The sequence below is a fragment of the Spodoptera frugiperda genome, chromosome 25, assembly GCF_023101765.2.
Source record: "Spodoptera frugiperda isolate SF20-4 chromosome 25, AGI-APGP_CSIRO_Sfru_2.0, whole genome shotgun sequence".
Taxonomy (NCBI): Eukaryota; Metazoa; Arthropoda; class Insecta; order Lepidoptera; family Noctuidae; genus Spodoptera; species Spodoptera frugiperda.
The window spans coordinates 16,657,456-16,681,201 of record NC_064236.1 but is presented as its reverse complement, the minus strand read 5'-3'; the positions used below and the strand labels follow the sequence as shown (position 1 = coordinate 16,681,201).

The following is a 23,746-nucleotide window of genomic DNA, read 5'->3' as shown; positions in this document are numbered from 1 at the left end:
CATTCTCTTCATAACACTTCTCTTTGTACAGATTATCCGCATTCTGTCCCGCGAAGCTCACGGCGTCGATGATGGCTGGTGGCGCGGAGAAGCCAACGGAGTGGTGGGCAACTTCCCATCTCTGATCGTGGAGGAGTGCGATGAGGTAGGCCGTCCTGTAGAACCATCGGAAAATTCTTTTGAATGCACTTCAAAGGGGAAGAAAGGGGGGTTCATTCGATCATCCGTCGCCTGAGTGATGACCAGTTCGACTATGCGTCGAATTTGTTTACTAGTCCTGGATGATACAGGCAGATACGTGATCGCACACAAAGTGCCTTCCTAGAAGGGATGCCCAAAGTGATACGCAATAAAAGCTTGTTTATTTACTTGAAACCTTTTTTCTTTATTTAATTTTCCTCATTTCGTTGAATTCTTTTATCCTTCTCCCTGGAAACCTATTGACTTACTGATTTTTATACATTCCTTTGTTTTATTTTCAGTTTTTTCCTCATTTATTATTTTTTCTCTTGACGTATACTTATTTCGAGTGCCTATTGTTTGCGAGGAACAGGGGCTGATGTTTCAAATATAATTTAAGCTTCTTACAAGGTATGTACCTACCTACGGGTGAATTATAGTAAACACTGGTGATGGTAGTCCTGAATTCGATCTTCAGGCAGACGGGAAAGGTTTTTACAGCATTTTCTTGAGCTCTACGGGTTTGTTTTTCAGCTTTATCCAAATCGCTGTTACTTCAAAGCATTGATTTTCAATTATAACTTAGTTTTATATATTTCGGGTACATAAAATGGTTTCGAATAACTAGAACGGCGAGCCCCTGAGTGGTGGCGAAGAATGGCCACCGCTGACCACGGCTCCACCGGTGTTCGCTTCACCGCCGCACACGCCACCCGAAGCTGCCGGCGCCCAGGACCGTAAGGAACTCATGTGCATCAGTAGCTTGGTAGCCAGCAGAAAGGGGACAACTGTTCTTTGCTATTGATACAATTACGGAATATCTTCTCCATAGAAAACTGAAAAGATAATTTAAATTGCCAAAATTAATTCTTATTCCTTCTCTAAATGATTAAAGTAAACCCTGAACCCTAAAAGGTCATTAAAGATTTTTGACTACGTCATGATCTATCTAAAAGAAAGTATCGTTCAATAAAACGTTGGTACTTTTCACCATAACTTACAGTTTAGTCAATAAATCAAATATACGATAGTTAATTCAAAGCATTGTAAAAGTAACATGAGTAATGTTAGTACATATTTACATCGCATCGCTTAACAATCGGTTATAATAAATACTAGGTATCCCTCGTTATGTTGTACACGGCTAACACTTCCCACGACGCCTTCTATCCACCAGGATATAATTTAAACCGTCTTATCAGTTTCTAAAAGTGACGTGAAGTATTAAATTTTGAAGGAAAAATAGTCAACATTCCACTTGAAAGATTATTATAAATCGGAAGCTTTGTCTTTATGTTTGAAGTTTAATTAACCTTTCTTCGATACAGTCTTCCGATTCAGCCTTTTTAGCGATAGTAGGTCACTCAGCGGAGATAACGTCAACTTAAAGAATGCCCAAAAGTAAAAGTATTGGCATCTCGTTTGACGATGAATGGCGATCGGCATTTTATCACACGACATGCGATCACGCCACGTTTTCACCAAATGATAAAATTTAACAATATAAAATAAGCATAGTCCTCAAGCCTTTCAAGCTTTTCAAGGTCACCTTTTCAAGTCTTAAGTGAATACGTTGGTAGGACATATTATCGCTTACCACTAGGTGAAGTAATGTAGTATCAAGTTTAAAACAAATAACATTATTACAATAACACGTTGACTGCCACGTAGGTCACCGGTGACCTACGTTAGTGGAGGATTTGCCTTCAACAGTTTTTTGATGGCAGTTAAAGGCATAATGAAATATTTTTTGGCAATGATTTCGCTAACTATATGTGTTAGCAATATATGTATAATAGCGTTACGTAGACAGATAATGACAATATAAAGTAGACGAAAGTGAATCTTAAATCAATATCGATTCTTACACATCATTGCATTGACCTAAAGAAATAATATAGGTGATATAAGTACCTTTTAGTCTTCAGGTTTCAAAACGAGTTGTCCCCTTTCAAAAGGCCTTTGATTTATATGAATGTTTCATGTATTTCATGATCGAGATGGTAGTTATGGCTGATTGGGCTAATACATACTATTGTGTATTCCAATTGGCATGTTAGTGTCGCACGTTTAGCCGCTAGGACCGACACCACATTCTCAGTAATGCATGCATTGCACGACGTAAGTATTTGTAAATAGATATTTTTTGTTCCAAAACGCGATCTTTTGCTTTAACTTCAAGATTTTTAAGGTTAGTTAGTAAACACAGAATACAGACTAGTTTTTTTCTATTCCATGTCAGTAAATATTTCGCGGCGCTTTGAGAAGGATCTGTAAAGAGGTTTTTTATCAATTGGAAGTATTGTCATAGTCATGGTCTAATATTACCTTTGTTTGACTTCGTTTAATACAGACTTTTCTGGAGAGAGTGCATTTTGTTAATATAAATACTTTTTGTATAAAAAAGTATTTATTAACACATTGAACGCCGTGGTGGTCACCGGTGACCGACGTTAGCGGAGGATTTGTCTTCAACAGTTTTCTATTGGCAGTCAAACACTTACTTAGAATTTGGAAATTGTAAGTCTCAATAACATTTTGACCTACCCGGGAATTAGACACGACCTCATGTTAAGATATCCTGCTTGCTCCTTACCAATTTAATGAGACAACTGAAGAAAGTCTTTACACGGCTCTTAGTTCATTATTGTTCATATTTAAATCAATCGATAGAAGTTCTATGTACTCTACGTAATATATAATGTGATAGGCGTGGGACTTCTAACCCGTTAAGGCTGAGTACTACACCTAATTTTATCGACAAAAATAATAATATGGGGGGTTGAACCCCTAATTGAAAATAAAGAAAAAGTAATGAATTAGTTAGCCAAGGTTATTAGCTACCGTTTGTCGTTTTTTTTTTGTTTCTACGACGCATACTACCTTTGATATCAAAAAAAGTAAAAAAAATATTAAAATAGCCATAATTTTTAGGGGGAGGGGATTCGACCCCTTCGACCCCCGACTTTTGTCGATAAAATTAGATGTAGTACTCAGCCTTAACGGGTTAGAAGTCTCAACCCTATCACATTGTATATCCAGCTCAGAACTCCAGTTAAAACATGTATGGGTTGTATTCACAGTATTCATCTAGACAGATGTTATTTGACCGTTGTACACATTATGCCATTTTAAAATATTCCCCTTTCTGTCACAAATAGCATTCAATATGACTTACTTACTTACTTATTAACCAAAAACGGTTCATGAATAATTTTAGTAGTTGATAAAGGACCTCTTTACGATTTTGATCCCTACAACGTATTACAATAGGAAAATACATATATAAATAATTCAAAGGTATTTTTACTGTTTTATGAAATTATTTTTGACATTTCAATTATATTATTCTACACAATTTATTTACACATGAACACACGTACTTATTTTGGCAAGACACTCAAAAATCTCACTATTTAACACCAAATTGAATGATAATCAATTAAGAAAAAATTGTAAATAAAGCTTAAATATCCACAAATTGTACAGCATTAAGCATGAATACATTCAGTTATCGATTTGTCTACCAAAGCAAAAAAGAAATTAAATGTACCACATCATTCAAAATTATGACGTCACAATGAGAATCTCTAACAAAAAGAATAAAAAAATGAAAATAGAATCCAAAAATTTCAAAAATTCGAAAACAACGCTACAATTCTGAGCCAACCACAACACTATTTCAATTTTAAAAGAAACCATTTTTTTAATATAAATGACGAATCGGTGACAACGTGTATTCTCCCTTACCCCCGATTGGCCAAGTCACGTCCAGTGATTGCATGTCAAAATTTGCACTGATCCTGCTATGGCTGAACTGTGTATTCCTATGGACGCTGCTAGAGGTGGAGATTGACAACAACAATACTAAAGGTGCTGCGCCCCCCGATGCCCCACCGCCACCGCCGCCCCCAGATCTTGGGGACTCCATGGATAGCCAGCCCGACTTCAGCTTTAATCTTGAGCTTAGCAGGAACCAGCAGGAGCACTACGGCACTCAATTCGCCGCCCCATCCGTTACTATCGTCGGTAAGTTCGATATCAGTACCTTTACCGTGAATTTAAAGCATAGTATTTGTCGATCCTCGATAGTGACGACGTAAATCTTTGTACTGTTAGAGAGCGCCTCTAGCGGTCACTAAAAGAACTAAAATTCTTCATACAAAAATTTACGTCATCACTATCGAGTACCGACAAGTGCTATTGCTTTAAACTCATGGTGGTGGTACATGTTTACTCTACAGCTCGTCAAGCTACCCTGTAACTGACAAACTTCAATTAATTTTCGACTTTATCAAAAATCTATAAAGCTGGAAATCGGTTGAAGTTTGTCTGTTTGAGGTGAATTGACGTTTTCAAAAGAATTGCCTTAGTCTGGTTCGATCGTCTAAGAAATATTAAGAGTCACTTGTCAGACAAAGGAAAAATGTAGGAATAAATTGTATAACGAAAGAACTAGTCCACAGAACCCTAACATATAAAATGTACTCAGAAAACGGCTGAGACTTTTAAGTATTCGTACTTCATAAGACTTGTTTTAAACAATTCCTCGCTATGTAGGACTAACTATACATACAACCACATTTTCTGCAACCCACACTAACTTTATGTTTTTCATACGACATGGAATCTGGCTTCCATTTTATTCAAATATTTTCTATCCTCCTCTAAACACTACCTATACTGTTCTATATATCGAGTCCCAATATTGCAGGCAGTAAAAATATTCTCAATACTGAGAACAAACAGAAAGTTAACTTATCGAGTATACTTACTCGATACGGTAAACGTCTGCAGTTATCAGTAAACGTAGTTTCGCCGATGACAAGGTGCAGATTGTAAACACTTAATTGTCCGTATAGTAATCAAAAGCTATAAATAATTCCGTCTGATAAAGTAAATTAAAGACGGTTATACAATTATATAAGTGGATACTAAAAACAATGAGATACGTTCAATATTAGTAATTTTTTTCACTCGAAAAGCGACGAGGTCTAACCACGTAATATGTGGTGAATGTATTACTATGTATTGGGATATAATGACCCCATACTACGACTATGTAGTCGGAAACAATCACATGAACATGTTTAAACGCGGTCGCATTTTCTCTGCTAAATCAATATTTTTATTCATTGAACTCAAATCCTTCGTTGAACTCCCAACTCTATGAGTGCATTTCAAAAGATTGTATGGATCAATCAAACTTAAAAACGTAACAAACCAATAAGCAAGCATTATTTTGTAATATTTGTTGGGACGCAAAGATTATCTACTAATTTCGTTGTTCTGGTTTTATACTCAAAGCGGTTTTAAAACATTGTAGTAGGCACACATATCTAAAAAGCCTTAGTAGGGAAGGAAATTCGTCAAGTATTTTAGCACACTTTATACTAGACTAGGTATCTTGACATTATGCGACCTAAAGAGTCCCTTAGTTTATCAATGACATTTGGCAATACATTTGAAAAATAAATCTTAAATAAACCTATTAATTACTTTTGAAACGAATTGTAATTGAATTCGATGGTGATAATTTAAACAAAGATATTACTAACGATAACGATACGGTCTAAAGTATTAAAAATTTACTTATCGTACCAATAAAGTATGCTATGTATGTAAATAAAGTATGCAATAAAGTATGCCCGTACGCAGCAATGAATAATTCCTCATCTCTTTTACACTTTCCAACTCACATGGTCTACATAGAGACTAAGTCTGGCAAATAAAAGATAAAATACATTACATATACAAATAAAGGTAAGCGTCCACAGGCCCGCATCGTACGCATTCCATATGACGTCAACGGTACACATCGTCTGTAGGCATTGCCGACGAGCGGTCCATACGATGCGGATCACTAGACGCAGTTGTTTGAGTTTCTATACAAGACGAACCAAAATCTGTTCCGTGCGATGCGTACGATGCGGGCCTGTGGACAATACGTGTCATAAGCAGTAACTAAGTATAATTATCACCCACGAATTCGACTACATCCTGTATAGGTAACTGTAAATAATAAATGATACATAAAACTATCAAGTACACAGTTAATTCTCAAACGATTCTCAATTTCTTGAAACCGACTTGTTAACTGATCAGTTATATACGGAACAGTTACCTCGGTTTCCTCAATTTCTGAGTTCACTTGGTGCCCGATGAAGCACATCACTTACTAGTAGAAGTTCAACATATTATGTCAATAATTGAGTTCCGTGTGAGAATATGGCTGCCAACCCAACACTAGCAAGATGTTGATATTTTCGTAGCTTTCGATGTATTTATTCTTGTGTCAGGATATCTGTGTACATGTAACTTTACTTTGTTTATGTTTAGTGTTAACTTAGTGTGAATTCTTTTTCATGCTTCAGTCGACGAAGTGGTCGGTGAATGCTGGGAAGAGGTTTGACTCCATAATACAAATCTATCCCTATATACACAACTATGTGCCCCTACATGTTGCTTGTTGAAGCTTGTTTACATCGTAGCTTGTTGCTATTGTTATCGTTTCAACTTTCACTTGTAACTCCCTACCACAGAATTATAAGTGAAACTGAACTAAAATTGAACTACTTTCAGTAGCTCATGTCATCATAGCATGCCGCTTCAATGCATGAGTTGAATTTACTTTCGGAATGCGATCAGTACTATATAATCCGAAACTTTCAACTTCTTCCATTGAACACTGTAATCCCATGATGTGACTAAGCGTGACGTTTCCTCCACTAGAACATCCCGGAGCCGGTGCAGGCGGTGCAGACTGAGCAGACCGCGGAGGACTGCGGGCTGGGAGTGGCGCAGATCGTCATCACAGCAGCCACGCCCATGGTGGAGGAGCCCGACCAACCATTCCCTCCGCCAGAACCTGAAGCCGAAACGGAAGCCAACGGTGAAGCCGAAGTCAACTCGGAGACGCTGCCGGAGCCCGAGCGCGAGGAGAACGAGGACGACGAGTCATCCCTGTCCGAGCAGACCGCAGTCTGCCTGCGGGACTCGGACGACGGGCCGGCTGACTCGGCCCCGCACCCGCACTCCAGCTCGACGGCCTCCGAGGGCGAGTCCGGCGGCGCGTCCGTCGCGTCAGGCCCGCCCACCGCGCCGCAGTCGCCGCCCGCGGCCCCGCGCGGCGGCCGCGCCAGCATCCCCGACGAGCTCGAGCCCGCGCAGCTGGCCCGGCTCACCGACCTCAAGGAATCCAATGCTTAAGGCCTAAGTCGACACCGACAGACATCCTCTTTACGATGTCGACCAACCACTGATCGTTATCGATCTTCTACATTAGACCGTTTCTCTGCTATCAGTTTTTAGCGATGTATCCTCGCATAAGCGAGAGGTTGAAATGCAGTATTATACCCTACCTACTATCCTATCTACAAATTGTTCTACGAAATATTTTTATGTGTGTATTCACACTATATTCGTTTTCACTGGTGTCGCTGATGTTACCCCTGCGAACAATCCCAAGTAGTCAGAATTACTAAAATATAATAAAGTAGATCTAAATGTTTATTTACCTAGTAAAATGACTATGGTACTAGATGTTTACTTAGCCAATGTTTATTGATGTTAGAATATCTGGATATATAAACATTTTTGATGAATATGTAATATTTATAAGAGTTTATAAAGGAATATTGGGAAATCAAAATTAACGATAAAATTGTCGGTGATCTGTTGAGTGTAGAGGAACGGTCGGGACATGTAGATTGTACTGTATATAGCTAATATACTTATTACTAGTTAATAAGTACAAGAGCACGTTCTAGTACCTGCGAATAGAGGGTATGTTAGAGGCGTATGTTAGAGTGACGCGACGTGTTGACGTGTCGACAGAGGTCTATCACGACTTACAACACCAGCCGGGAGGAACTACAGCGGCACTCCTTGTAATGTAACGCGAGGCCCGCGAGTCTCAGACCAAGACCCACTCGAGTTCCTCGGCTAGCGATCAACACGCGAGTATAGCGATGTAACTAAGCTCCGTCGCCAGATATTGACGCAGCGCACCGAACAACGACGTGCGAGCAACCTGCGCTCGCGTCAATATTCCGCGGCGGACGGTAGGATTAGGAAGATACAGGGTGTTACTAGCTTCTCTTCGTTGACTTCCCTGCGACACCCTGAGCCGCGAGGCTAGGGTAACAACATCAATCGCCCGCTGCGTACCATCGGCAGCGGCGAATGTGGAGCGCAAACCCATCCTCATACTTATACAGTCGTGATGAGACAATATACTTGTTATTTTTTGGTCACTCGGTACATGACTTGGTAGACAACTACCTACGACACTGGTCTATGTGGCACAAACATCTGGAGTTAGTGCAGTCGAGACGGCCTCGCAGTTTTTCTACTCTTTATCACGAATATATCACTATTTATAATTATTAATTCACTAATACTCTGTAGTTGATTATGAAATAGTTTAAAAATTAAGTTTATCTTGTTACATTTGTGATAATTGTCTCATCGTGTCGATGCTTCATCGTTTAATTATTTACATCCTCGCAGCCACATCAAATGCATTTCATGTTTCTTAAGCCAAATAATTTCTGCTTGTTACTACTTCAACAACTACATGTTCCTTTTGGGGTTGATACATAATGGAAACGTATTATAATGTAATAGCTTGTTAGCGCAGACACACTGCGTCTGGTCACCGTGAAACGAAAGATTTTGGCTTTAGGAAATTGGAATAAATATTATCAATATAGTCGTCTATTACATTTTCAATGTACTACGTAGATGTTTAACATAATTCTGTTAAAGATTTCACATAATAAATTAAATAAATTAATCGACTTATGTAGATGAATGTTAACCAAGTAGCTGTTAGCTGTTTAACGATGTGATTCATGTGTTGTGTTATTATACCATTGTTCTATATTATTGTTAGTTACATTTTATTGAGACCCGTAAAAACATTGAACGTTCATTGGACTATGTCGTTTTCAATTGCGCCTATCAGCCTCGTTTCGAGACAGTCGTGAGTCACTTGTGCAGGAGATTATAATATGTGTTTTTACGGGTTGATCCACGTTTCAGGACATAAAGTTGTTTAATAAATATTCTGGGAGGTATGTAGCACTCTGTGTAGTATAGCCACTGTATTAAATGATGCACAGACTAATGTTGACTGTACTGCAAACATAATGGTTTGTGGTAACTATGATTACTACACTATATCTATTACAATATTAAATGTTGCTTTTTCTTTAGACAACTGACTTGAATAGACACGTTTTTCTGCTGGGATTATATGAATTATATTCTGCTTTCGATCAATGTTTCATTTTGCGTTGGTACACCAAACGGTTCTCCTACCCTTATTAAATACAGTTTGTGAACACATAAGTGAACCTGGGTCGTCGAACCTGTACATAGAACGTGGAATGTATCAGAATGTAAGTATATATTAAGAGTTATATACAAAAAAAAAAACAAAAACAGTATCAACTAACTCTGAGACTGAACAATTTATCGAAATAGTACTGAATACTGAATACAAGTTAAAATGGTTACCTACTCGAAATCTAAGACTAATAGGCCTATATAACTAAACGAGATATATCCAATATACCGAAATGTGATCTCGTACTCGAGATATGTACTCATAGAGACACCGAAATATATACCATATACCACGCCGTATAAAATCCTTTTTTAAGTAATACAGTTACTATATATAAAACGTAAGACCTTACCTAAGAGTCAACTACACATAACACACAAATAAATACATATAAATAAAAACTAAGAACTAAAAGTTTCAGAAATATATGAAAGAGACAGAATAAAATATATGATACTGATATTATGTAGGTACGTATAAGTAAGTACGGCATGCAACTGTATACCAGTTGATATAACTAAGTACATATAAAACGCATGAGGCTATATATGTGCATACATTGATTGTATAATACATTTTTGTATGTAAAGCCCACCACCTAAGGACGCACGCGCATTGGATAAGACAACTTGAAAGGTTACAGAATACCCAAGACCATAGCTATCTTTACCCAGCTTGTATTGTATTTTATATAAAAAACTAAACTGACATAATACTGAACGGGTGCTATCAACCCGTGCACCTCATATAAAACAATTTCACATAATCTCAGCATTGAAACGTAGAACTAGTATTATAGCAACAACTGTATCTATTCAAATATTTATACCTACTGTTTAAAGACTATTGTTACTAATTACCTGGTTGTAGTTGAAGATAGGTACCGTGTGTAATATTCTCAATAAACCTACTAACAAAAGATCAAACAATTATTCTATAATCATAAACACACACTTTGGTGACAGATACTAATGTAATGAAGTAATTCATTAACTAAAATCACGGTTTACCCACGTAAATTATATAGTCGCCGCGTCTGCGCACGCTGCTCATGATGAAGAGTCCCTCTATGTCTCGAAACTAGTAGAGCTTGTCTCCATTTATTTACGTGAGTAAACCGTAATTTTAGTAAATTTAGTATGTCTCAGGATAGTCATTATAAAGAAATAATTCATACTTCAATGTACAATTGACAAAAGTTAGGCGAATTAGGTCAAGTTACCACTGTTTATCAATTTTTGAACCCAAAATACTACAACATTGTACTGCATAAGTATTTTTATTCAATACCAACAATAAACAGCGTCATGTAAATACCTAAGAAAAATGTTGACCAAAATTTTTGTCGCTTGTACTTCAAGCTACATTCTAAAAGTACCACACCTTGTTTAAAAAAAATATTGTTTTTTTCTATAATATTAATAATACTTTGTAAGATATGTTCTATTGTGTTCAAATAACTGTCTAATTAACTCAAATTTCTCTGAAATATGCCTTGTTGATGTAGAATGTTGCAGCCAGCACCACACTGCCGTAAAAAAACCAAGTGTTTTTTAAATTTTAATAGTAATAGTAATAGAATATTGTAGTGGTAAGTTAGAGTGTCTTCGTATAAAATACTAGGGAGCGTGTTTTCCAAAAATATCCCTTAATACTACAACAATAAGGTCACTAGTCAAAATCTTAGATTACAAAAATTACCAATTCTTCTCTCTTTTAGTACTTGTATTAGAGTAGCGCTCGATAAGTGCCTTCTACGAAGACGCTCTAAGTAAAAGCCTTTAGTAGTCTACTAGAGAAATAAAGGCGAAAAATTTCCAAATTAAAAACGTAGAATTTTTAATTTGAACCTTATTTTGATAGAGTTATGACTTTCATTCTACTGTCGACTGTTAAGTTGGTTTTTTTATGATTTTGGTTGTCTTCTTACTGGTCTGCGGCGGTAAATCTCGGGACGTGTGGAATTTCGGCCGGTTTGCAGTTGAGTTATTGTATGTCCTGCGACGGGGAGGTCGGAATTAGGCACAGCTCGAGTTTTAGCATCCGTGCGCTGCATCGGTTTGCGGACAGCTCTTAATTGTGCAACGTCTAGTATTGCAACAATGGCATCTAAATTGTACTCTAACATAATTTTCGTACTTCGTGGTACTTTTAGAGGTTACTGTATTTTGTTTGTACAAAATTACACACGGTACGGAGTGTAAGTAAGGAAATGTAAAGGTGTATAGTTAATTAGCGACCACCATAAGGTCGCAGGTTCGATGTACGGTTGCTTTAATGTTTCCCCAATGCCTTTTCGACCTGCAATAAACTTTCTAAAATTGAATTTTTGGTGTTTCATTTCTAGATTAAAGACCCTCTGGTATTTATGGTACGTGTAAGAAAAGAACACCTATATTGAAATACATACAAGAAATAAATAAAATGGAGGAGGAATAATATTCCTAAATTACCAAAGAAATATTTTAAAATCCTATATAAGACTAAATTACTCTATAGTTTAGGCTTACAATGAAATTCGTTGTAGACATATCACAATAAAAGGTTATTTTAGAACATAAACATAAAAAACATCCTCGTTCGCTACGAACACTGCTACACGTTTGCTACGCGCGTAGCTGCTACGCGAGTGTTGCTACGAAAGCCATTGAACTTACAAGAAAGCTACATAAGTATATCAGTTAAACTTTCCCTAAATTCTGACCTATATAATAATATCTTATTTGGCCATGGGATTGTTATAACAAACAATGGGTTTAAGTTCAAATCCAAAGCCTAGCAGAATTATAATCTTTTCGTTAAAATAAAAGATTTTCTACTCTTTCTTAATTCAAACTGTAACTGTCTTTCCATACCGTACCCTATTGACCCAATTTTGTAACACAAAAAAAATGTCAAGTACAAATAAACAATTATAAACAATGACATGAATAAACAAACGCAGTAAAATCCTTGAGATCATTTATTTATTACACAGATGTTGCGAGTCCTGAGGCAAACGTTGCACCTGTACTTCGCTTGCCAATTACATTGAGCAATTTCTTACTATTAAGTAAAGCTTACTGTGGTATTATGGGTAATCTACCTAGGACCGACTGACAATTTGTTCAGCATACTTTATGTAATAGCGCCAATTATGTGCAGCTGACACTTTCAACACTTTCTTTGTTTCCTTGGAATATGGGCCATGGTAACGGCGACTTACTTTCCACAACAAAGAACAACGATTATAGTAGAACTATGTCAGTAATTGCTACTAGATAATTGTTGGACATAATTTGCGGAACATGAATTGAAAACATTTTTATTTATTGGTTTTATTATGTTGATATTTATTTATTTATTTTATTCTCAGCCGTAGTCGTCCCACTGCAGGGCAAAGGCCTCCCTACCCTCCTTCCACTCCTCTCTGTTCGGAGCTTTCTGCCCGTCCCTCCATCTCCTTCTTCGTACTATTGATATGTATAAGTTTTTAAACTGACATGGTCACTAACTCTTATTATCAGAACTTGAGACGGGATGTTTACAATGTTTATTAATATGTAAAAGTATATGAGCGCTATTTTTTGGCCAAGTTGCAAGTGCCATGATCACGGTTGAACTGTTCATCCGTAAATATCCCGTCTCAAGCTCTAATAACATTGATATGTATAAGAACAAACAACGTTGATCGCTTACCATCAGGTGACTCGGTTGCTTGTTTGCAATCTACTCCATAAAAAAAGAACACCTATCTAAAGTTTGTAAAAATACGATACAATATCACGCTATTTTCGTTTAGCTGTCATAAATATTTGAGTCACCATACACAGCGTGCAATCATTTAAACATGGGTGCTGAAAATCGATTACGATGATCTCGCCAATAGATATTTCCAAAATTTATTTATAAAATGCTTTGGCCATTATAGGTTAAGTAAGTACCCATCTATTGTCAAGATAAAATGTGAAGTGAACGAATACACTTGTTACATTTGAACTTGGAGTCAATTCACCATCCACATCTTGAGAGCCAGATACTACAGGTCCGATTTCAAAGACTTTATATTTTTTAAATCCGAAAATCTGCTATGGTCGATAGATACTTAGATCATTTATTTGTCATAATTTGAGTTACTTGAATTTCTTAATTTATAACACCCTGATACTCTATACTCGCGGCAGGCCCAGAAGGAGATGGCGGGACGAACTCAACAGCTATGACAAGGATTGGCCGCAAAAAGCTTTAAACAGAGAGGAGTGGAAGGAAGGTAGGGAGGCCTTTGCACTGCAGTGGGACGATAATGGCTGAAACCTAAATGTAATGATACTCTATAATCATTAGGTAGGTATCTATCACAATGACTATGCCCATTCATAGTTTGACCGTGACCTATGTTACTTAACCTTTGCAAAGCATGTGAATCACCGACCAACAGAAGGACTAATAAATACAAGTTAAAATATGAAGACTGGAATCGTTCATGAATCAGGCTAAGCAGTAAAATCTCGGATTAAACCGAATTATCTAAGACTTCGTGTACCAGGGCCGCAGAACACAACAGGCGTGCAATTCCAATTGGCTTCACGAAATGCGTTTGCGCCAGGAACTGCAACTACAAGCTATCTACCTCCCTTTCTAACACAAAAGTACACCTCTTCGCCAGAATGAGAGAAATATATGAAGTCATTCCGACTAGCGCTATCCTTGTCTCCCAAGCAACATGCACAATTGGTACATTGATCAGTGACAAATTAGGTCCTGTAACTGTGTGCTCTTTCTCACACATATGACACGGGTTTTACAACGTAACATACATAATTATGTATAAGTACGGCTGATTTGTTATTGGTAGTAGATACTTTGGCCCTTGTCAACCAGTCGGAGAGAAGTCAGGAGAATTATAACGGCTTTAGGAACTTTCTGAGGACAGGAAACATTAATTTATTGGGATGACTCAACAAAAATAAAGCGATGCGTTCCGACCAAGAGGTAAGGGCCATTGTTTTGCGTACTCCATCGGATAAACATCATCCGATAGAGACAACTTTGCTGATTCCGAATATGTATCTGCCTCAAAATCACAAAAACTGTCACTCGAAATCGAAGGTACTCGCATTCAGGTAAATTTAAGTCTTTGACTGCCAATAGAAAACTGTTGAAGGCAAATCCTCCGCTAACGTCACCGGTGACCACCACGGCGTTCAATGTGTTAATTAAATAAAGGTTATGCCTCAGTTAGTTAGGCAGGGCATATAGTTTGGAGAACTGATGGCCGCTAGGGCAGTAAGGTTCTCGAATGGAGGTCACATATCGGCAAGCGCAGCCTAAGACGTCCACTCACAGGTGGACGGACGACCTGATTCAGGTCACAGGGAGCAGCTGGATGTAGGTTCCACCCAGCCTATCTGGAGGTGGCCTATGTTCAACAGTGTAGCTAATATGATGATGATTCCTCAGTTTTTGTATTGTTAGGAAAGTCTACAACCCTCCAATATGCTGTAAATACGAGCTACACTGGGTTTTGTATACCAAATGATCGGTGAGTTCAACCAAGTTTTATCAGGCCACTTGCACCACAGCCAATAACCGAAGAGAAAGTACTGCGAATAACGTACTATATAACGGTAATTTGATTTAGAAAAAAATATGTTCATCTAACTAAAGCTTTAGTATTCGGTAATCGACATATAGTTGAAGATAGTAGGTACTCGTATCAGTTTACTTCAACACAGCGAACGCATGTTATGTCAGTGTAGGAAATACCATAAAAAATAAACAACACAACATAGTCCACAACGAGTTTATTTATTTACTCAGATGTTATACAATTAATAAACATTTTACAAACATTGTTACTACACAACATTAATTTGCTAATATACTAAATTTCAATACGATCACAAGGTAGTCTTATAGAGAAGAGGTAGTTATTGAAAGGAAACACGTGGCTTAGGTGTTTGGGTCGACAGGAGGGGGGGATACATCGATACAGCAGGATAGAGTCACACAAGGGTCATTTATTACAATTATAAACCATCTACTACGGTCTCACGACATCAGTAACAATAAAAAGCCAACTAAACAAGAAAAACTCAGCATACGACGTAAATACTATGGAGTAACAGTGTTTGTGCTTCCACTACAAGCTCAGCACCAATAACAAAATAAATACCAAGTATTTGGAAACCTAATTTAAGTACTTTGTACATTTAAAACGATAAATAAATAAATTCCACAGTCACTCTAGTATGACAATCGCACAGGGCCAGCCCTATCAATATCATAATCGAATGCGGATTGTGTAATTCATTTAACTTTTTGATATAAAAAAAATAAATACATATTACTTAATTCTAACTAAAATGTTCCCCAAAGTTGATGATATAAATAAACAGTAGTAGACGTCACAAAAATGCAACGCCTAACCGTTATCAGTTATCAGTCAAACCTTAAAATAGAATAAAATTTGTTCAAAAATGGACGTTTCTGTTACAATGTGTCGGTGAAATTATTGTAATTGTCTCGACTGCTTAGTGCCATGTGGAAATATCCAAAAATATAGTACGGTACACTGCATGCCTTACCAGGTTGGATTTCAAAAGTATTGTGGATCACAACCAGATTATTTGTTAACGCGCTATGTTACGTTCCTATGACTATGGTTACGTTTTGTTCAGTTAGTCGAAACGAAAATCACAGTAATGTCACGTAAAGTACCCAGATGCAAGAAGTAAGACCACTCCCGCTCAAGTACTCATACGAACAACACTGTTAAAAAATGATCGATTGCATTATTGTACAACTTAACCTAGACAACTCGAATAGGTAACAAAAATGCCTCCAGATGAAAATTATATCGATACCTTAATTCGCAAACCAGCCAACTCCACATTTCGTCAACATTTTTTTTTTGTTTACATCGTATGGAACAAAAGGTATGATAGAGTTTTAAGTGTCTCCTGAAAAATTTGCTCATAAGGAGTTAGCTGGTTTGCCAATTAAGGTATCGATATTTAAAATAACTTACAACATTATTGTTCATGGTACATCGCCTACATCGTCGTAAATCAGCAACAAAATTTACTGTTCATTATTATGTTTAGTAAGATTATAATACTTCTACGGTCGACAACAATCATGTATTGTACTACTTGTTAAAATGCATGTGTATCTCGGGTCGTAGCAACTCGGGTAATGGGTCACTGGGGCACTTCAATGTGCACAAAGACTAGCGAATATTCGCAGTACTTCCATATACGCGCTCAAGTCCATGTTCTCGTTTCGCAAATTACAGACAAGCGTGCATCGCCACATGAAGGCGTGTACAGTGGAGGACAGATTCGCTTGATCATTTTAAAATGTTATTGCTTGCACCCAGCAAAAACATTAGATACAATAGAATAGCGATAATGTTGCAACTTAGTGATGTTGTTGGGCTACCTGCGTCGTCGCCGGCCCCGCCCACCACCCCGCATCATTCGCCAATTCCAGTTCAGAGCTGATCTCATCAGATGCAAGCAAACATTAACTAAGTGGTCAGGCGCATGTGACCACCATTGTACCTACGCAACCGGTATACCACATTTGGGAAACCCTGCTTCTATGACCCGAAATATTTCTTAATTTAAAACACACATCAATAAAACATCGATCCACCAAGTTGAGCTATTACACTCTGAATTGAATACATGTAAACATTTATTATGACTATTACGAATGCATTAATGGGAATTATTTGAAAATGTCGAAATTGGCCATAAAGTCGCTGTTGAATATTGTGTATCTGAAGCTGGACCACACCTGAGCCACGGTCGCTAAGGTCTATCTGAAGCTGTTGGTCTTGTACTGCTCATAGATCTCCTGGAACATGTTCCGGCAGTTCATTTTGATTTTGAGCTTAGAGCAGAGGAGAAAAACTCCAGATAGCTTGCGGTGCAGGGAGTATATTTCTTCTGGTGGTGGGCAGAGCCGGTGCGTGAGTATAGTGGGCACGAGGGCTTGGATGCGGCGTGTCGTCTGCTGCGTGCCGAAGTCGAATTCCCCGGCGCCCTCACTCGTGAACACCTCTCCCATTATCATCACCGTGTCAATGTGAGTCTCCTCCATGATCTGGAAAACAGATTTTAGTAATGCATTACGATTTTTCTCAACTTTACAGAGTTGTAATTAATATGAAAATCTAAGGAATCGGTGTCATTTTAAGGTAGTTTGAAGAGTCAACACCCACACATTACATTTCTTTAGCAAAATCATTCCTGTTTTAAAACTATTCTATTATGAACACTCACCTTAGACTCGTAGCCGGTGAGGAACTTCATCTCGCGTGACATTTCGAGTATGGCCTTCCTGTCACCGCGGGATGCCGCGTGAATAATCTCAATGTACTGATCCATGAAATCCTTCGAGTACTCTCGAGTAGCACCGAAATCTAACAGGATAACCTGTAAAGGCGTTTCAAAAAATCATTAAATAAGTTCTTGGTATTGAAACAATCTTGGTCACAACCAAATAACCTGGCTGGGAAGCCAGTATATGAGTTCGTTAGTGCTTTCGGGTTTCGCCCATTATAGACAATCACCTGTTTAGTATTCGGGTTGTAGAAGAAGTTGGCCCAGTTGGGGTCAGTTTGCATGCAACGCAGCACAAACATCTCACGCAGGCAGAGCTGCATAATCTTGTAAGCGATGTCGACCCGGGTCTCGTAGTCCGCGTCAAACAATTTGTCCAGTGGCACACCGTCGATCAACTCCGTCGTTATAACTTCGGGAGCGCAGAGCTCATCTGGAATTGTAATAGAAAGAATTAGGATTATACATCAATAAACATAAGTTATCATAATAATATGCAAATTATTGTTCGCTTAGCGCTTAACTTGAAATCATAAATAGTAAGGATATGTTAGTATTTTTGGTATGAATTGTTACATACTTTTATATTTCCTTTATTCTAAATATTCGTACATTTGCAGAATTATCATCGCTCAAGTGAAATTCGCATGTATTATAATTTATTAAGACTTCTAATTAGTCGCAGCATAGCAAACAACGTGAAATTCGCATATTATATTCTATTCTCATCATATTTCTACTGACCAATAACATCAGGGACGAAGTACTCGGGATACGGAGCGAGCAGCCTCTTGAACTTCTTGGTACATTCAGCCTCACGCAAGTAATCCACTTCCCAGGCGAGCTCTTTCTTGGCAACCTCCACTATGTTATCAATGAACATACCCTTGGGGAATATGTTCCATACCTGGAACGGAATTTTATTAGGTTATATTCACGTGAAATATTTCATGGACTACCTGGATCAGGTAAAAGTACCAGATTGAATAAAAATTACCGACTTTTGAAAGTTCCTATTACATCCAGATGATCCTATTACATTCATAAAAAAAAATTTGGAAGTATACTTTTTGCAACATTTACTTTGAGCTGAAATGGCGTAACAATGTTTTAGACGATACCTTCATGACTCCAACGAGATTGTCAATGTCACTATTTATGCCTTTAGCAACGCCCGGGTACTGAACCTTGACCGCCACCTCTTTACCGTCATGTAGCACTGCCAGATGCACCTGGCCTGGAAAACCATAAATTTACGGTCAGGATACATTATGATTAGCTAATAGATACAATAAATATATGAAATTATCTTATGTAACAGTGGTGTCATTATCCTTCAATTAAAGTTAACTTACCGATAGAAGCTGCTGCAAACGGTTTGTCTTCAAAGCTAGCGACCCTGTATCGCCACTCCGGCCCCAGCTGAGCACTCATCACCTTCTCGACTTGCCAAGAAGGCATGAAGTCCGCAGACTGACGCACGCGTTGGAAAATATGTTGCAACTCTGGAGATATCATGGAATCGTCTTGGATACTAAGCAGCTGACCAAGTTTAAGGGCGGCACCTGAAATAATTCCCATCACAAATTAACACCATAGGAAAACGTAAAGAGCATGCATAAATCATTGCACTACTGTTTTTTTTCCACCGTACCTCGAACTTTGCACAGAGTATCGACAATCCTTTCAGCATTCGCTGGCGACAAGAACGCATTGGCGGACTCATCCACACGGCCCGTCACAGACTGCAACGTGTTCCTAGCGTACTGGGCCACGGTGCCCACTCCCAGGCCGGCAGCCAGAGATCCGAACGAGAACATGCGGCTGATACGCGAAGACGGCACCACTCGTGCCTTCGAGTTCTCACTCAACTGCAATCACAATCACGATATAGATTGTAGATGACAACGTTTTAAAACAATTAAATTACATAAATAATACATATTTTAGACTTACAGCAACTCTGATCTTCTTCTTAGCCACAGGCTTAGGCCCCGACGAGCTGGTAGACGACGAGGAATCCGATGGGCTTGGACTTGGCATGGGTGTATCTATCCACACCGTTGTGGGGCTAGAGGAAGCCACCACCTGAATCATGTCCTCCGCCTTCCGGTCTTTAGCCCGCTGTATGCGATCGTGCAACTCCTCGATGGGAGCCGACATTGCGCTCATATACTGAGACGGAGCAATAGGCGTGACAGCGGGAGCCGGGGGAGGCGAGCTGTCCATGCTCTGAATCTTCTTCAAGGTATCGAAGGTCCTATTGAATTCTCTGTTTAATTCCTCAATCTCTTCTTTCATCTGCTGGTCGATTTCGGGCTCCGGCACGTTAGCACTCATGTTTGGAACTTGAAGCACTGCGAACTGTCGAAGACCGTGCGCAACTACAAACGCCCTTTCCATAAACTCCTTCGGCGAAGGTGGGTTAGGGTTGTAGGCTAGTGGGTTAGTCGGACAGTTGGAAATTAATTGCTTCAAGCTAGAGTTACTCCATAAAAATTTGTATACTTCTTGCTGAGTCTTCACACCAGCTTCCGCGACTAAACGGAGCCCACGCAATACTCCAATTAAATCATTAATGTGGGACATGTCCTGAAATATTAGTTTGGTTATATACATATTTATTTATAATACATACATAATTAATAATTATATACAATAATGGGTATAAATTTAATGGATGTAGAAGCAAACAATGCTAAGATATTCATTTAACCTTAGAAATGTTGCGTACACGTCGCCAACTTTATTTTATTCCAGTAAGCCGCGAGTCACGAGTGAGTCGAAAACTAGAAACATCCTGTGACTGTAAGTTATGTCTTAAGAGAACATCTTCAGCGATATACCTACTTACCTCCCGCAATCTCCATAATAAAGGCCTGCCTACTTTCCATCACTAGAGTCTAGGCACTACCTATAGGCTATATTTATATGTGACCTTTACTAAATGACACCTACACACAACACTTCCCACGTGCAATAGACAACAACACCTACATAGGTACTGGGGCAAGCGGACGTGCATAATAAGGCGGAACGCATACTGCGTCAAAACGTATTTCGGTTACTGGGTTAACTTTATCGCTAACTTTTCTTCAACATCCCATTTGTCCATTGCGAGGCGGAAGAGTAAATATTTGGTCACTTATTCAATTTATTACAGTGTTATAATATTTCACTTTGCTTAACTGTGTACGAACGTTGCTTTGTACGTAGGTTTAGTATGTCTCTATTCTCGATAAACTTCGTAGAAGAAGCCGACGTAATATTGCGAATTGTTAAGAAAACTAAGAAAAGTTTGCCGCCGGAAACAAAAACTTGCGTGTTACTGTGCGGCGGCCTTTACTTCGGAGAATCCTGTAGGGACGATCGATAGCTCGCAATGTAGCCCGTTTAATTAGGACTCGAGCTGACAGCGCATGCGCGAGCACTAGATGACCTAGATGACCTAGAATGCAGTCCAAGCTACAAGGGTCGATCCCTGGCCATTTCCCCAGGCCAACAGCTCATGACCTAATTTCCCTAAAAAACCTAATTTTGATAAAAAAATATCGTCAAATTACACAGACTTCAAAAACGATATTTAAATGCTTTTTAGATCTTTAACAATCTTAGGCTTAGGTAAAAAGATTGTTTACATGGCAACAGGTAGTTGATGGAACTGAGGACAAAGAAATCTGCATTCATGCCAATTTATCATATACAAAGATGGTAATGGATGATGAGTCTTAGGAAGAACTTCCCCTTCTAGACACCCTTAGATGAGGTATAAAAGACAAAAAGACCAAGTACACGAATTCCTTTGTTTCATAAAACTCACCGAGATAAGCCGAGATGGAAAATCTTTTGTTTCTGACGATGACAAACCAAGTGAACGGAGACAAAGAACAGAAAAAAATCTGCACTAACGATTAATATCCAAACCCTTACCCCTAAAATGGCCCACTGACCCCTACGAGATCCTACAAATAAATTTATACTTACCATCGACAGCCGATGGTTGATTGTCGTTACCGTTACCTCCGTTAGCTACAGGTGGCAGAGGTGGGTTGGGAATGGGAACCTCAACCGTGATGACTACAACCTCAACCTTTTTTTTTTCTTCTGGTGAAGCCATTATGGAACTACTAATTTAAAGTCTCTATTTAAATATAAATAATAACACAATTTCTTCTAAAAAGGCAACAATGCCTCAACACCACTTGTTGCTCACAAATGTCACAAGGAAACAAAAGTAGACCACTCAAGCCAGTGAGATTGTCCACAAAAATTATGTACACCACCTCCCACTGCAGCTGCAGGACATCTACTGAAATCAATATCCTGACTGACAGATTGACATTCCACCTTTTACTTTAATTGTTATAACATGCAGATTTTATCTCCTTCCCACAAATGCACAGAGTATATAAAAGTAGGTCTCAATGTAGGGAACATTTCCTAACTTTTAGGGGAAGTAGTACTTAACAAACATAACCTATGTTTCAATTTGACATGACAGCTGTTTTGTATGCAACTAAAAAATTCAAAAATTTTTTTGCCGCCTTATGTATAGAAATTGCGTGGGAACAAATTGTTCATTACTTTTTACTGCAGCTTAAATTTAGGGCTGTAATTGTCGTAAAACAAGTACTTACGTATTATTTTAACTTAAGAGAGGTTATTTTTTCTTGCCGAATTTTATGACTGAGGTGATATAGGGTATCGCTGGAGTCCTCATTGAGTTATTATAAATATTGTTAACTTATGTTAATAATCAATTTTCTTCGACATTCATGAATATAAGCGTAGGTGTGAGTACAGCAATAACTTTCAAGGTTATGTTTTATATTGCATAACAATAAAAATATATAGTTAATCTTGTTAGAATGCGTATTAATCGCTCCCAAAATAGAAAAAAATATATTTCTTTGCATCATTACTATCTTAATTGAAGAAGATCACGCGTTAAACTTGGATTACGCGCACTTACGAAACAAATGAAGTTTTATATACTTACTGCAATTTCTTAGACACCTCAAACTCAAGAACTTAATTGTTAATGAAATTTAGTATTACTAACAACACATGATAACAAATAAATACTCGTGTAGATTGATTTATTTACGTAATTTTTTTAAAAACATCCAATTTCTGTCGAATCAAATGTCAAACCAATGTGTCAAACTTACTCGCCCATTGTCTTAATGTCAGTGTCTTTTTTTAATGTATCTGGCTATTTATTTTTTGAGTACGGATGTCAGACATCTACAGGCAACGTGTGTACTTATTCTGACTAAAAACCACTCTGATGTCCCATCTTACATCTAGACAAGCACACGATCGCAGGGACAAGCTGATCTACAAACGGCAGCCTTGCCCTCATAGCAAAGTGCCAAAGAAAATAATAAATTTATGGGCAAGTAGAAAATGGGGGTCTTCGGATTCTGTCAAGCGGGGTGACAAGACGTGACTTTCCTCAACTGTATCTTTTGAACGATTCAAACCATTTCCCTAAGAGTAAATATAATTAAGACAGTAACTATACTTTAGTCTTTGGAATTATAAATACAATACTTGTATTTAACCTTTTGAACGCCAGAGCGTAAACACATCGGCGCCCCTTCTACGCCAAGCCACAAATTCAGTACAAAAACCTACAAAAAAAATAGTGATTCCAACATCTTAACGAAAAGTTATCGATAACCAATGAATCCGTGCTTTTCGTTCTATATTTTTTAAATAAATATTATTCGTTGCATTGGTCTTTTATTTAACTTGACCCTATTTGGTATCATACTATCATTAAACAGCAGTTACTAAGTTCTAAGCAACCTAAAAGCAAACATTAGAACTACAAACGAATAAATCAATAATATAATAAGGTACATCACTAATCTGGTTC

The 23,746-nt window shown here is 38.0% G+C and overlaps 2 protein-coding genes and 1 long non-coding RNA gene across 10 annotated transcripts in view; 1 reads left to right on the top strand and 2 right to left on the bottom strand.

Annotated features, from left to right (window-relative positions):
* LOC118263227 (protein nervous wreck) overlaps positions 1-11,858 on the top strand; it is a 182,945-nt gene extending 171,087 nt beyond the window's left edge. For 4 of the 6 annotated variants that reach the window (XM_035575072.2, XM_035575088.2, XM_035575051.2 and 1 more), the window contains 5 exons: positions 32-145; positions 809-917; positions 4,024-4,209; positions 6,555-6,586; positions 6,913-11,858. In XM_035575072.2, the coding sequence (XP_035430965.2) occupies positions 32-145; positions 809-917; positions 4,024-4,209; positions 6,555-6,586; positions 6,913-7,389 (918 nt within the window). In that variant the 3' untranslated portion in view covers positions 7,390-11,858. The remainder of the gene's footprint in view (positions 1-31; positions 146-808; positions 918-4,023; positions 4,210-6,554; positions 6,587-6,912) is intronic. The other 2 variants (XM_050703951.1, XM_050703952.1) reach the window with 2 other exon arrangements.
* Positions 7-4,005, bottom strand: LOC126912329 (uncharacterized). The gene is made up of 3 exons (XR_007706955.1): positions 2,095-4,005; positions 604-1,016; positions 7-155 (listed from the first exon to the last, which is right to left on the bottom strand). It is a non-coding gene; the product is annotated as an uncharacterized LOC126912329 (long non-coding RNA).
* A 3,442-nt stretch (positions 11,859-15,300) lies between the features above and the next one.
* LOC118263292 (atypical kinase COQ8B, mitochondrial) lies at positions 15,301-23,031 on the bottom strand. 3 transcript variants are annotated; one of them, XM_035575185.2, is made up of 9 exons: positions 22,862-23,031; positions 19,819-20,454; positions 19,517-19,733; positions 19,218-19,427; positions 18,984-19,099; positions 18,607-18,769; positions 18,093-18,295; positions 17,803-17,955; positions 15,301-17,623 (listed from the first exon to the last, which is right to left on the bottom strand). In XM_035575185.2, exons 2-9 carry the CDS (start codon positions 20,449-20,451, stop codon positions 17,336-17,338), a joined length of 1,983 nt encoding a protein of 660 aa, XP_035431078.2. In that variant the 5' UTR covers positions 20,452-20,454; positions 22,862-23,031; the 3' UTR covers positions 15,301-17,335. The 3 variants fall into 3 exon arrangements, with proteins under 3 accessions (XP_035431078.2, XP_050559944.1, XP_050559943.1); XM_050703987.1 differs by having other exon boundaries at positions 19,819-20,226; XM_050703986.1 differs by lacking the exon at positions 22,862-23,031 and adding an exon at positions 21,847-22,799.
* Positions 23,032-23,746: the final 715 nt, after the last annotated feature.

What these genes read in the sequence shown, in the direction of transcription:
- LOC118263292 (XM_050703986.1), bottom strand. An exon ending in ATCTCGTTGGAGTCATGAAG is followed by an intron (nt 18,770 to 18,983) that starts GTATCGTCTAAA and finishes ATTCCGTTCCAG; the next exon opens with GTATGGAACATATTCCCCAA. An exon ending in CTTCGTCCCTGATGTTATTG is followed by an intron (nt 18,296 to 18,606) that starts GTCAGTAGAAAT and finishes TTACAATTCCAG; the next exon opens with ATGAGCTCTGCGCTCCCGAA.